Below are 15,000 nucleotides of genomic sequence, written 5' to 3'. Positions count from 1 at the left end.
CACACACACATACACATATGCACGGAAGCACACGCCGTCACGCACACACATACACACACTGTCACACGCACACACAAACCGTCACACACACAAACAAACAGTCACACACGCACACAGGCATGGGCACATGGGCACACACACCATCACACACACACACACACACACACACATACACACACACACACACACACACACGCTGAGAAAAGCTGCACTGCTGCGTTCTGACCTGGTTCTTGTCTAGCTCACAGTTCTTGTACTCCTTCTCTCCCTGCTCCTGGAACGTCACGATCACGAAACCCACGAAGATGTTCATCATGAAGAAGGCGATGATGATGATGTAGATGATGAAGAAGATGGAGATCTCCACGCGGTAGTTGTAGATGGGACCCAGATTCTCCCTGTTGGAGTCGATGGCCTTGTACAGCAGCCTGGAGGGGCGGGACAGACAGAAAGACGACTGTTGCACTGCTGTCAATCACAAGCACGTGTAAAGAGAGTCTTATGCCGTCTGTGCACGGCAACGACCCCCCCCATTAACAAATAAATAAATACAATTTTAAAAATCAATAAGAAAGTTTATCTATCAATCTTCCTGTTTGAATCCAACAGTAACACAGCCTGTGTGTGTGTGCATGTGTGTTTATGTTTGTGTGTGCGTGTGTGTGTATACTGTATGTGTGTGCGTGTGTGCGAGCGTGTGTTTGTGCATGTGTTTGGGCGAGAGTGTGTCTGTGCGTGCGTGTGTGCATGTGTGTGTGTGAGAGTGTGTGAGTGTGTACGCATGTGTTTATGTTTGTGTGTGTGTGCATGTGTGTGTGCGAGAGTGTGTTTGTGTATGTGTGTGTGTGAGCATGTGTGTGTGCAAGAGTGTGTTTGTGTGTGTGTATGTGTGTGTGTGTGTGTATGTATGTGTGTGTGTATGTATGTGTGTGTTTGTGTGTGTCTATGTGTGTGTGTGTATGTATGTGCGAGAGTGTGTTTGTGTGTGCGTGTATGTGTGTGTGTGTATGTGTGTGTGCGTGTGTGCGTGTGCGAGTGTGTGTGTGTGTGTGTGTGTGTGTGTGTGTGTGTGTGTCTTACGCTGGCCAGCCCTCGAAGGTGGAGACGGTGAACAGCGCCATCATGGCCGTGAGGACGTTGTCAAAGTTGAACTCGCTGTTGTGCCAGAGCCTCCTGTGGATGGTGGGCTGGTTCACGTCTCCGTCCTTGTACAGGATGTAGGTGCCCCTAGGTCAGGAGGTCGAGGTCAGAGGTCAAGACTCAGGTCTGGATCCCCCCCCCCCCACCAACATAAAGTCCTACTCGTCTGAGCATGTCTCTGTATCCTGTGTCCTGTGTCCAGGAATTTACATCCAAACACCTTAAACCTTTGTCTTTGTAATTCATCACCTCCCCCCAAGTCCCCTGCAAACCCTAGTTTCAGTCTCCCCTTTGTAAAAGTAAAATACCTCAACCCTCCCCCTTTGTAATTGTAAACAGACTCCTCTGCCTCGCTCTTTTGTCCAAGTCAGAAAGGCCACACCTTGTCCTTCCTGCCCTGACTCAGACCTTTTGTTTTCTTTGTCTCTATTCAAAGCCATATTCAAAGTGAGTTTCATCTCACATTCCTTTCTTTCACTGTGTGATATCCGTCCCCTCACGATGACGCATAGACAACTCAGCCAATCAAATCCTAGAAAGACTCTACATGTGTTTTGACTGTATATAAGCCAGAGCGAAGAGGCTGACTTCACTTCTCTGACTAACCCACCCTTGCTGTGTTGTTCAGGAAGTCCTTGCGCAAGTATTGATTTTCACAATAAACCAGACTCAACCTTTTGAACGTATCTTGGTAAATCTTTTGACTAGACCAGTCTAAAATACTATCACAGTTTGGCGAACGGGATGGGAGCACTACCTGCGTGTTGCCGGGATTCCAGTGGATGAACTGATCGACAGACGTGTCGGTCCATATGGGCTTGGAAAATCAATTTTCTCTCTTGCGCCAGAGCGCACGCCGAGATTATTTCCTCAGTTCTTCCACTGGATTCTTGAAGCTCACAGGTACGTTTAAACGAACCCTCTTATGGTTCTGAGTTTGTATTTGCCTTGATTTGGTTCAGTTGTGTTGGTCTGGATTGGTGAAAACAGGAACCCCAGCGTGGGTATTAAGTAAGTAACTATCCAAGGAGATGTGAACAGCAATAGATTTTATATCGTATTGTCCTTCGACTTCGTCCTTGTTTCGTTACGAGGGTTAAGCAGTGTTCAGAAGAAGTGTGAGTTTTGGTCTAATACGCCAAAGAGTTGGCACAGGACGTGTTTCCCTTTTGGCCGGTCGCGGATGAGATTAAAACCGCAGAGCTGTAGCTACGGGAGTGATTGAGAGTTTTTGCAATCCGCGTTTCTTGGAGAAACGTTCTTCCCCTTTGTTCCCGGGTCACTTGGTAAACATAACGAGAAGTTGGCTTTGATCAGGTTGGTAAACCTAACGAAAGTTGGCTTTGACCAGGTTGGTAGACCTAACGAGCGTTACCTTTGACCAAGTGGCTGTACAGTATTTTTGGTAGGATCTAGACGTCCGGTTTAGCCTGGACCAGAATTGCTAGTGCAGCCGAGCATGCTTGTTGTAAACGTGGGCCTTTGTTTCATGTTTGTGTGTTAAGTCGTATATTAGTCGTTTTTGGTCGTCGTTTGGTCGTTCTTTGTTTGCGTTCCCGTGTGAGTCTGCTACGTTCTCTCTTGCATGTGCACGGGGGGTTGTTCGTCTTATGTGTTCACTGTTTGAGCCTCGGCTCTTGATTATTGTTTGTTATGCGCGCCATGGATCCAGGTAAAGTATTGTTTTGTACACTTTTTAGACTGTTAAAATTCTGCTAGATTTCCAGTAGGCTAGCTGGTTGCCTAGGAGACGCAGGAAAACTCCGCTATCGCGGTGTTCCACCATTGAGCCAGAAGAGAACAAAGCACTTCGCTGACTGGGTGAGTACTAAGCGAATTTAATGTGTCTTAATGTGTGTTCTTTCGAAATTGTATTCTTTCCCGCCGTGAGTTAACCATAAGGTTTCCTTTCATTGCTGTTTTGGGGTTTTTAGGCTGCGTTGTGGTTATTTGGGATTTGTTTCTTTAAATTCCCCGCGCACAACCATAGACCACATCCGGGTCATACATGCAACATTTTGGGATCACCACTAGGTGTCCCTGTAACACTAGCTATTAAAATGGCTAGAGGATGTAACAGAATTCTACTGCTAAACGTCTAGCCTGATGAGATTGTTGTGCAAAAGCATTTTCGATTTCTTACATCCACATCTGACATTTTTAGTGTTAAATTCTAAAATTCTAAGCAGCTAGAGGTGGTTGAGATGATTAGGTTAAGGGAAAAGCCTGTTAATTCTATAGCACCCAACCAGGCTGTTGCTGCTCCCGCCATTAGCACGCCCCTTTCTACGAGGTATTTGTCCGAACAGGTCCGGAAGGAAGAGCCTCCGATTTTGGGGTCGAGCGCCACCTGCTGGAGTTCCCTTGAACAACCCATAAGGGAGATTTTAACTAGCCAATATAGACTCATTTTTTTAAGGTAAATAAACAGGATGAAATAGATGTAGAGCGAACTCAAAAGTCTGACAGGGTTTTGAATAGGTGTTTGATTCAGGAGTTTGTTTCAATAGTCAATGAATGGCCATAAGCTGTTCGTTTTATGCATTTCTACTGTATGAATTTCATTCATATAATGATGTGTTTTTTGAGGAGTTGGCATTAGGCCTTCCCCTCTGCTATTGAACCCAGTCTGTGTTTGAGTTTTATTTTTCAGGTGCTATGGACCCTGGGGGGCAGGTCTTTGAGGAGCCTGGATCATGCCTTCCTGGGGACATTGGAACCTGCTGTTTGTCTGTTTAACTGTTTGTTTTGTCTCTCTTTCTAATATGTAGCTTAAGACATAAGGTTTGTGCATAATAGTGGGGAGAATAGATAAGGGTTGCCAGTGTCTTAATCTGAATGCAGCATCTCATAACCCAATTATATATTTTTTAAATGGTTATGTTAAATATCTCATGTTTATAGTTTGAGGCACATTCATCGGGCCTGAGTGTTTTTCTGAGTGTTTTTTACAGACAACTGTCGTTCCGGGAGTGATGGGTGAATGCCGAACCAGGAGACGGGCACAGACCGGAGGTGGAGATGGAGGTTACTGGCCTGTTTCCCTACAGATGGGCGATCTGGGGTTCGTGAGATGCAACGCCAACGCCATGTCACCAATTCACTGTGAGCGACAGATAAGTATGAAACGGAGAAGAGACCATTTTGTCCGAAGCAGTGCCCAAATACTCTGTCCTCAAATGCAGAAGAGGGAGGGTTTAGATATACAAATTTTAGCTATACAAATGAAGCTTTGCTGGAGTTTTTTGATTAGTTAATTGTAAATGAAGCCAGTTCATTTTAGTGTCATTTTCTTTGCCCCATCTCTATTTTTATCCTGACTTCAGGAAATTTTTGCTTTCACCCTTAGGGGGTGTTGTTTTGTTGAGACGAGAATATGGTTATTTTATTTTCATAAAATCGCGAGAGAAATGCTAGAGCCAAATCCAATTGCCTTGATCATGACTGGGGACTGGGCGTGTTAAAGTCATTCTAACACTGCCCTTGATGTCACTATAGGCTACTGCAGACTGGCTCTAAATGACACTTGAACAGTCACCCTGTTTAAGTTTTCCTGACAGAATAACAACATTTTTTCCCCAAAGCAGGAGCTTGCGCTTAACCATATTTCTGAGTATCTCCTACAGACTGCTGATAACCGTTCCTGACCAAAGAAGGGAACAGGGAGACCAGACCAGAGGACTCTCTTTTTGCTCTTCTGTTTTGTCTCTGTTTGTCTCTCTCATCTGTGGATCCACAGATGGAGCACTTCATCAGCCTGTACTGGGGGAGCGGGAGCGCCGAGGTGAGCCCTCCGGCAGCACGACCCGGGCCGGCCCTACGTGGAGCAGTACAGGGATGGACCGGGTTCAGTTCAAGAGCCTACCCTGACAAGATTCCTCCACTGTCCCTGGCAGACATTTCTGACCTACAAGCATCTGCTCCACCTGCGGAGAAAAAGAAATGAAGAGTGAGGACCGCCATTTTCCTGAGGCTAAGGAGGGGTTCCTGCATCACATCTCTCCTGGGGGTTGGGTCCTGATCCGCGACCTGGGGCCGTCCCCACGAGAGAACTTCGACGCCGTTGCATCCCAAACCAAGGAGCAGATGAGCAGCCTGAGAACAGGCCAGAAAACATGGAAGAGAAGAGATGTAGCTGGGTGAACCTACCCGTCAAAGAGATGTAGCGGGGTGAACCTACCCGTCAAAGAGATGTAGCGGGGTGAACCTACCCGTCAGAGAGATGTAGCGGGGTGAACCTACCCGTCAAAGATGGAACAATCAGGACCATGGCATTCTGGCCTGTGTGGAATAGCTGTCAAAAGTAGCTGAGAGGACGGTCCATGCAGCCAAACCAGAGATCTCAAGGGCAAAGCGGTCACCGCCACACTGTCCTCTCCTCTGATGAGCAATCGGAGAGTGACCTTGACGGTCACCGCCACACTGTCCTCTCCTCTGATGAGCAATCGGAGACTGACCTTGCCGGTCACCTCCTTCTTGTGGTTGTGAAACAACATGGACAATCTCAACAGAAATGACTGCACCTCTAATCGCACACACTGGAACCTACATTAAACATTCAGAGACGCACACATGGAAGAGACGCACACATGGAAGCTATGTTCCATAGGACATCACATGCGATTATTCACAAGAGTGAATGAACTTTGAAATAATCTGAAAAATATCATATTTGTTTACAAGAGTTACAATGGTTGAAACATGAGTTGATAAATAAGTTTGGGTTTTTCCTCTAAATTGACCAAGAGGTTTTTTGCCCTTCTTACACTGGTAACCATTTTTTTTTTTTGCCTTGTTAAATCAAGTTTTTTTGTGAATGGTTGTCCACTCTTAGACTATAAATAGTATATAATCATGTCATCTTTTTTATCTTGTTTCCTGTCAAATTTCTGAAACAAGGGGTTTTGGTGCGTGATTTTGCACGTGGAAAGAAAATAATAAAAAAGAGAATTTTTTTCTTTTTTTTTGCTCCACCTAGTGGAGAGATTATTTCCTTTCCACATGTATAGCATAGCTGACTGTTTACACTGTGTTTGGATTTTATATTTTATTTTTGTGTACCTGTTTCAGGCACAAATGGGGGATTGTCCAGGAATTTACATCCAAACACCTTAAACCTTTGTCTTTGTAATTCATCACCTCCCCCCAAGTCCCCTGCAAACCCTAGTTTCAGTCTCCCCTTTGTAAATGTAAAACACCTCAACCCTCCCCCTTTGTAATTGTAAACAGACTCCTCTGCCTCGCTCTTTTGTCCAAGTCAGAAAGGCCACACCTTGTCCTTCCTGCCCTGACTCAGACCTTTTGTTTTCTTTGTCTCTATTCAAAGCCATATTCAAAGTGAGTTTCATCCCACATTCCTTTCTTTCACTGTGTGATATCCGTCCCCTCACGATGACGCATAGACAACTCAGCCTATCAAATCCTAGAAAGACTCTACCTGTGTTTTGACTGTATATAAGCCAGAGCGAAGAGGCTGACTTCACTTCTCTGACTAACCCACCCTTGCTGTGTTGTTCAGGAAGTCCTTGCGCAAGTATTGATTTTCACAATAAACCAGACTCAACCTTTTGAACGTATCTTGGTAAATCTTTTGACTAGACCAGTCTAAAATACTATCACACCTGTACAAATAAACATCACTAAATCCATATTGCATGATCAGTACATGTGTTCATTCTCTGCAATGGTGTTAAGTGGTGTGTTGGGATACGTGACTGCACACCGCACAGTTGTATACTAACGACAGAGAGACCAGTCTGCTGGATTTATATTCAACCCATCGCTCATGGAATAACTGATGTGTTGTACTGTATATAATACTGTATATACATATTATGTAGGTAGATGCTGTGTTGTGCTGTATATACAGTAGGACAGGTACTGTAGATGATATGAATCAAAGCCACTGACTTGCACTCCTCTGGGCTCGACTTGGCTTCATCCGTGCAGCGATAGAATTTTCCCTGAGGAGAAAAACATGATAGAGTTTGAGTTGAACGAGTCTGAGTTGGACCAGTTGAAGTGAGACTGAACACCCGTCCCGTAGCATCTACAGAACAGGTGTTCAGTCTCGGTGTTAAGGCGCCGCCTGACCTTGAAGAGTTGCACTCCGATGCAGGCGAACATGAACTGCAGCAGCGTGGTGACGATCATGATGTTGCCGATGGTCCTGATGGCCACGAACACGCACTGGACCACGTGCTGTAGGGGTCAGAGTTCAGGGGTTGTCATAGAGAAACACACACTGGACCAGGTGCTGTAGGGGTCAGAGTAACTGCAGTTTCACTCAGACATCAATGTCTCCTTAGAACACAACGACGCGTACAGAGCAGGAGCTGCGCTGGACCAGCAGGTAGAGTGATGGAGCAGATGAATCAGCAGAAAGAGTGATGGAGCAGGTGGACCAGCAGGTAGAGTGATGGAGCAGGTGGACCAGCAGGTAGAGTGATGGAGAAGGTGAATCAGCAGGAAGAGTGATGGAGCAGGTGGAGAGTGATGGAGCAGGTGAATCAGCAGGTGTATCAGCAGGTGGAGAGTGATGGAGCAGGTGAATCAGCAGGTGGAGAGTGATGGAGCAGGTGAATCAGCAGGTGGAGAGTGATGGAGCAGGTGAATCAGCAGGTGGAGAGTGATGGAGCAGGTGAATCAGCAGGTGAATCAGCAGGTGGAGAGTGATGGAGCAGGTGAATCAGCAGGTGAATCAGCAGGTAGAGTGATGGAGCAGGTGAATCAGCAGGAAGAGTGATGGAACAGGTGAATCAGCAGGTGGAGAGTGATGGAGGGAGCAGGTGTATCAGCAGGTGGAGAGTGATGGAGCAGGTGAATCAGCAGGTGAATCAGAAGGTGGAGAGTGATGGAGCAGGTGAATCAGAAAGTGGAGAGTGATGGAGCAGGTGTATCAGCAGGTGGAGAGTGATGGAGCAGGTGAATCAGCAGGTGGAGAGTGATGGAGCAGGTGAATCAGCAGGTAGAGTGATGGAGCAGGTGAATCAGCAGGTAGAGTGATGGAGCAGGTGAATCAGAAGGTGGAGAGTGATGGAGCAGGTGAATCAGCAGGTGGAGAGTGATGGAGCAGGTGTATCAGCAGGTGGAGAGTGATGGAGCAGGTGAATCAGCAGGTGGAGAGTGATGGAGCAGGTGAATCAGAAGGTGGAGAGTGATGGAGCAGGTGAATCAGCAGGTAGAGTGATGGAGCAGGTGAATCAGCAGGTAGAGTGATGGAGCAGGTGAATCAGAAGGTGGAGAGTGATGGAGCAGGTGAATCAGCAGGTAGAGTGATGGAGCAGGTGAATCAGCAGGTGGAGAGTGATGGAGCAGGTGAATCAGCAGGTAGAGTGATGGAGCAGGTGAATCAGCAGGTAGAGTGATGGAGCAGGTGAATCAGCAGGTGAATCAGCAGGTGGAGAGTGATGGAGCAGGTGAATCAGCAGGTAGAGTGATGGAGCAGGTGAATCAGCAGGTGGAGAGTGATGGAGCAGGTGAATCAGCAGGTGGAGAGTGATGGAGCAGGTGAATCAGCAGGTAGAGTGATGGAGCAGGTGAATCAGAAGGTGGAGAGTGATGGAGCAGGTGAATCAGAAGGTGGAGAGTGATGGAGCAGGTGAATCAGCAGGTGGAGAGTGATGGAGCAGGTGAATCAGAAGGTGGAGAGTGATGGAGCAGGTGAATCAGCAGGTGGAGAGTGATGGAGCAGGTGAATCAGCAGGTGGAGAGTGATGGAGCAGGTGAATCAGCAGGTGAATCAGCAGGTGGAGAGTGATGGAGCAGGTGAATCAGCAGGTGGAGAGTGATGGAGCAGGTGAATCAGAAGGTGGAGAGTGATGGAGCAGGTGAATCAGAAGGTGGAGAGTGATGGAGCAGGTGAATCAGCAGGTAGAGTGATGGAGCAGGTGAATCAGCAGGTAGAGTGATGGAGCAGGTGAATCAGCAGGTGGAGAGTGATGGAACAGGTGAATCAGCAGGTGGAGAGTGATGGAGAGAGCAGGTGTATCAGCAGGTGTATCAGCAGGTGGAGAGTGATGGAGCAGATGGACCAGCAGGTGGAGAGTGATGGAGAGAGCAGGTGTATCAGCAGGTGTATCAGCAGGCCTCAGGGGAGGAGGCTGCAGGGTAGGGTTACTGTACCTTGAGGCCCTTGGCTCGGTTGATGGCCCTCAGTGGACGCAAAACCCGCAGCACCCTCAAGATCTTCACCACAGAGATGGCGGACGACCTGCGGGACACCAGAACTCACCATCATCACCATGACACCAGAACTCACCATCATCACCACAACACCAGAACTCACCATCATCACCACGACACCAGAACTCATCATCATCACCACGACACCAGAACTCATCATCATCACCACGACACCAGAACTCACCATCATCAACATGACACCTGAGCTCACCATCATCACCACGACACCAGAACTCACCATCATCACCACGACACCAGAACTCACCATCATCACCACGACACCAGGACTCACCATCATCACCACGACACCAGAACTCACCATCATCACCACGACACCAGAGCTCACCATCATCACCACGACACCAGAACTCACCATCATCACCACGACACCAGAACTCACCATCATCACCATGACACCAGAGATCACCATCATCACCACGACACCAGAACTCACCATCATCACCACGACACCAGAACTCACCATCATCAACATGACACCTGAGCTCACCATCATCACGACACTAGAGCTCACCATCATCAACACGACACCAGAACTCACCATCATCACCACAACACCAGAACTCACCATCATCACCACGACACCAGAACTCATCATCATCACCACGACACCAGAACTCACCATCATCAACATGACACCTGAGCTCACCATCATCACCACGACACCAGAACTCACCATCATCACCATGACACCAGAGATCACCATCATCACCACGACACCAGAACTCACCATCATCACCACGACACCAGAACTCACCATCATCACCACGACACCAGAACTCACCATCATCACCACAACACCAGAGCTCACCATCATCACCACAACACCAGAGCTCACCATCATCACCACAACACCAGAGCTCACCATCATCACGACACTAGAGCTAACCGTCATCAACACGACACCAGAACTCACCATGATCACCACGACACCAGAACTCACCATCATCACCACGACACCAGAGCTCACCATCATCACCACGACACCAGAACTCACCATCATCAACACGACACCAGAGCTCACCATCATCACCACAACACCAGAACTCACCATCATCAACACGACACCAGAGCTCACCATCATCAACATGCTTAGAGATGGAGAGAGAGAAAGAGAGATGGAGAGAGAGAGAGAGATGAAGAGAGAGGGAGAGAGAGAGAGAAAGAGAGAGAGATGGAGAAAGAGGGAGAGACGAGAAAGGGATATAAAAAGAGAGAGAAAGAGAGAGATGGAGAGAGAGATGAGAGAAATGGAGAAAGAGAGATTGAGAGAGAGGGAGAGAGAGATGGAGAGAGAGAGACTGATAGATTGAGAGAGAGAGAGATGGAGAGAAAGAGAGAGAGAGGGGGGGAGAAAGGGATATAAAGAGAGAGAGAGATGGAGAGAGATGAGAGAAATGGAGAAAGAGAGATTGAGAGAGAGAGACTGAGAGAGAGAGAGAGATTGTGTGAGAGAGAGAGATGGAGAGAAAGAGAGAGAGAGAGAGAGAGAGAGAGAGAGAGAGAGAGAGAGAGAGAGAGACAGGGGAGAAAGGGATATAAAGAGAGAGAGAGAAGCAGATGCTTACTGGATCCCGAAGGAGACCAGGGACACGCCCACCACCAGCAGGTCCAGCAGGTTGAAGTAGTTCCTGCAGAACGCTCCTTTATGGAGGAACGCTCCGTACGTGGTCATCTGAGGAAGCACAGAGCGCGTCAGAGAGAGAGAACACACACACACACACATGCACATTCACAAACAAACACACTTGCACAAACGCACAGAGACGCACAACAACTTACAGCAATGCACAGTCCTGTTTCATAGCATCACCTCACTCTCATATACACACACACGCAAACACGTACTGTAAAGTACAGTAGTAGAAATATTCAGTTGTGCAGCGCTCACTTACTTCACCTTACACACACGCACGCACACACACACACACACGCACACACACACACTCTCACATTTCCACACTCTTAGATCACTCTTGTTCAGGGTGGCGAGCTCAGAGTCAAACTGGAGGCTAAGGTTCCAGTCACCACCCCACGGAACCCAGCTACATGAATGCAGTAGTAAGTCATTCATTTCCCAATCGGCAGCGGAGGGGGCCGCAGCAATAAAACATGCAGTTTGTTGCCGCGCTGCGTGGGTATATTGTTACTACCTGCCGGGGGCGCACGTTAAAGCCATTGGAAAGCAGAATCTCCTTACTCTCACATTCATGTGGGGCCGTTCTCTTAAAGCACATTCCGTTATGTTCTTTAACAGTTCTAGAATACGAGGGAGAGCAGTTCCCCACTTCAAAAAGTTATCAGCAGGCAGAGAAGAACACACCAGCCAAAAGAAGTCTTGTTCCAAATCATAAAAGTGAAGGATTGGTCTTCTGAGTGCATGTAAATGTCGGACTCGGCACGCCCTCCGGTCAGAGAAGACACGGCGCTGACAGAGTGCTAGAGCACAGTCACGAATGTGAGATCAAGCGGAGCTGGATTGGGTGTTCAGCAAGGGTGCCGAATCTCCCCCTTCTAGTTCGGGAAGAGACGCCAACATTTGGATGCACTCGGTCAGGGGAAAGCAGACTGAACCATGCTCCAGGAGAACACGGCTGGCTGTGCCCCCTCTTTTATGGCTTCTGATCTGAATAGCGCTCGGTCAGTATGAGAGGCATGGAAATGGCTTTGACTGGAGCTGCCCTCGCAACTTTGAAACAGTTCCCCAAATGTCCTCGCGCGCCCTGGTCAACTTCAGTCAAAGCCTCGGTCGCAGCCAAATGTCTTAACAGCCCATTGATATCTGTTCCTTTGCACTAAGAGTTGCGTCATTTGTTTTGTAGTAGGCACAACATAGTGTGAAATTCAGAGCCTGTTTCAACTTTACGTTGATTTGCCAAACATTGACATGACAACAATCTGGGTTAGTTTACGGCAGGCCTAAGAACTCTATCTGTTTCCTCCCCTGTTAATAACCTCATCAATTAGCGTAAACTGAACAACTCTTGTGTTAATGTTGGTGTTAATGCAGCCTAATGGCCATTCAAATGTTTGGTTTTAGTATATCTGTATCTATCTTTTAAAAGAGGTGCCATGAAGAAAGAAAAGGAAATGAAAGGTGAGACAGACACAGCAGGTTGAGCTGAGCGGCAGGTGACACACAGGGAGAGAATGCAGCAAGGCTCTGGTCATCTAGAGGGGTTACCTTCAACACGATCTCAAATGTAAACATACTAGTGAAGACATAATCAGCATAGCCTAGGACCTGGAAGGCAACCAGACGTTTGGGAGGGTTACTGGAGGGGGCAGTTAGTTACGGCGCAGAGGGGCGGCAGGGCAATTACCTTCAACAGGATCTCAACAGTAAAGATAGCCGTGAAAGCATAGTCAAAGTAACCAAGTATCTGGAAAGAGCAACGTACATGTTTAACAAAGACAGGACACAGTTGACAGAGTCAGAACACAGCAGTTAGGGAAACCCTTGTGAAGGACAGAGCATGGGACATCAGGGCTTCATGTGTAAACATTGTTTGGGCCATATTGGCTTCATGAAAATCCATCAAATCCATGTTGACTACTTAAAGAGTAACTCAAGAGTACATTTTTACTGAAAATATATATAAAAATGTATTCACATTCATCCAAGATTGTAAGTTAACAACATCAAATCCAAGCCTGTCTCAAAGGTGCATGGGAAGAGAGTGAGAATCACCACTAATGTTAGTAAAGTAAAACATCTATATTAAAAACTATAACATGACAAACTATCCTTAAATATAGAACATCACAAAAGACTGCCTACTTGTACTGTACATCTAAAAAGTAAAAAATAAAATAGTTCTTCACTAAATACTCTATTAATCAACAAGGCTTAGAGAGCGTATGAACTCTCCGTGACTCCGGCGTTGTGAGGGGGGCCGCGCGGCGAGGCGAGGCCCCGGACTTACGATGTTGCGGGCGGAGAAGTTGCGGATGGGGTCCTCGGCCGCCAGCGACACGGAGCTGAGCATGATGAACACCAGGATGAGGTTGGTGAAGATGTGGTGGTTGATGAGCTTGTGGCATCCCACACGGATCCTGGGGGCCGCAAAACACACACACACACACACGCACACACACGCACGCACACAAACACACACACGCACACACACACACACACAAAGACAGGGGGCAGGAGAAAGCTGAGGATGTGAGTTTTTTGCAAGTGTGTGATGTATTACAGTAGATGAGCGTGTGTGTGTATGTTTGTGTGTGTGTGTGTGTGTGTGTGTGTATGTGTGTGTCTGAGTGTGTGTGTGTGAGTGTGTGTGTTGTGTGTGTGAGTTTGTGTGTGAGTGTGTGTATGTGTGTTGCCTTCATCATATCCCTGACAGCCCTCTATCCCAGCTGCAGCCTGTTCCTCAGTCAGGGCCGGCTGGAGAAAAACCAGCTGGAGCCGGTTGGGTAACGAGCTCCCAGGCCCCTGAGGGTCCAGCCAGCCCGGTCAGCCCAGTGTGTGCGTGTGTGTGTGTGTGTGTGTGTGTGTCTCCCAGCCAGCGGGAGTCTCAGTGAGGAGAGGACAGTGAGGAGAGGACAGGTGAGGAGAGGACAGGTGTGCTCGTGCTACTCAGCCAAACCCCGTTCTGCAAAGTGGTTGATGTTATAGTTGTTAGGGCCGAAGCCTGGCCCGCTCCCCGCAAGCTCCCGGGGACCCGGACGGAGCGAGAGCGTTGCCGCCGGAGATTATTCTTTCATGTTGTGTTTTTTCCCTCCTAAGTTCTGTTTAAATAAATGTGCCAAGGCGCGGAATAGAGGCGAGGAGTAGCTACTCACCTGGACTTCGTTTGCTGTGTTCCACCTCTGTTGCCCTACCTGGGAGGTTACTGTGTGTGTGTGTGTGTGTGTGTGTGTGTGTGTGTGTGTGTGTGTGTGTGTGTCTTACGGGTTGGTGTTGCTGAAGATGAAGAAGGAGCTTCCCTCAGGGATTGGCGTGATCTTCTCCTTCTTGATGAGCTCAGCGATGGGTGGCCTGGGCCCCGCTGGAACTTCGGGGTCCTCCTCCTCCTCCTCCGCTGCACTCACACACACACACACACACACACACACACACACACACACACACACACACACACACAGATCAAAGCAGACACACTGTCTGGTGAGCTCAATCACAAACGTTAGAGCGAGAGACTCTCTCTCTCAGGGTCGTAGGTCCGAGTTCCTCGTTGGGCGGAGCAAAACATTTAATTGTACATACTATACTGGTAGCCGTAACAGATTTATTTGATTTCTTACACACACACATTCACAGAGGAATACACACACACACACACACACACACACACTCACGGATGAATACACACACACGCTCATTCACAGATCAAACAACAACTACTAAAACAGATATACTGAATACTAGCACACAAACACAAACACTGTACCTGCATTGTCAACATAGTCCTCCTCTTCCTCCTGTTGACAGAGAACGTAGTATCAGATTAACACAATCAATACAATTGATCATCTGGATTACTAGAGCTCTGCTTTGCTCTACTGCCAAATGTACCCATAAGTACTTTATCCATGCACGCACGCACACACACACACACATGTACACACACAGACACACACACACACACACACATACAAACACAAAGATTGCAACAGGTTGGAATCTCACCTTGTCATCTATCTCATCAA

General features: G+C 47.6%; 1 protein-coding gene across 1 annotated transcript in view; it reads right to left on the bottom strand.

Moving 5' to 3' along the window:
* The window catches only part of cacna1da (calcium channel, voltage-dependent, L type, alpha 1D subunit, a), a gene marked incomplete at both ends in the record, with an annotated part of 101,904 nt that overhangs the window by 30,114 nt on the left and 56,790 nt on the right, over positions 1-15,000 (bottom strand). Inside the window, 11 exons of the mRNA XM_084445871.1 lie at positions 227-428; positions 1,081-1,227; positions 7,051-7,103; positions 7,234-7,341; positions 9,265-9,352; positions 10,911-11,017; positions 12,527-12,586; positions 13,269-13,398; positions 14,243-14,372; positions 14,742-14,772; positions 14,981-15,000. The exon at positions 14,981-15,000 is cut by the window's right edge and continues 11 nt beyond it. Coding sequence (XP_084301997.1) covers positions 227-428; positions 1,081-1,227; positions 7,051-7,103; positions 7,234-7,341; positions 9,265-9,352; positions 10,911-11,017; positions 12,527-12,586; positions 13,269-13,398; positions 14,243-14,372; positions 14,742-14,772; positions 14,981-15,000 — 1,076 coding nt within the window. The remainder of the gene's footprint in view (positions 1-226; positions 429-1,080; positions 1,228-7,050; positions 7,104-7,233; positions 7,342-9,264; positions 9,353-10,910; positions 11,018-12,526; positions 12,587-13,268; positions 13,399-14,242; positions 14,373-14,741; positions 14,773-14,980) is intronic.

Source organism: Borostomias antarcticus (genome assembly GCF_949987555.1).
Source record: "Borostomias antarcticus genome assembly, chromosome: 11".
Classification (NCBI taxonomy): Eukaryota; Metazoa; Chordata; class Actinopteri; order Stomiiformes; family Stomiidae; genus Borostomias; species Borostomias antarcticus.
The sequence above is the reverse complement of the archived record's forward strand: the minus strand, read 5'-3'. Positions and strand labels throughout refer to the sequence as shown.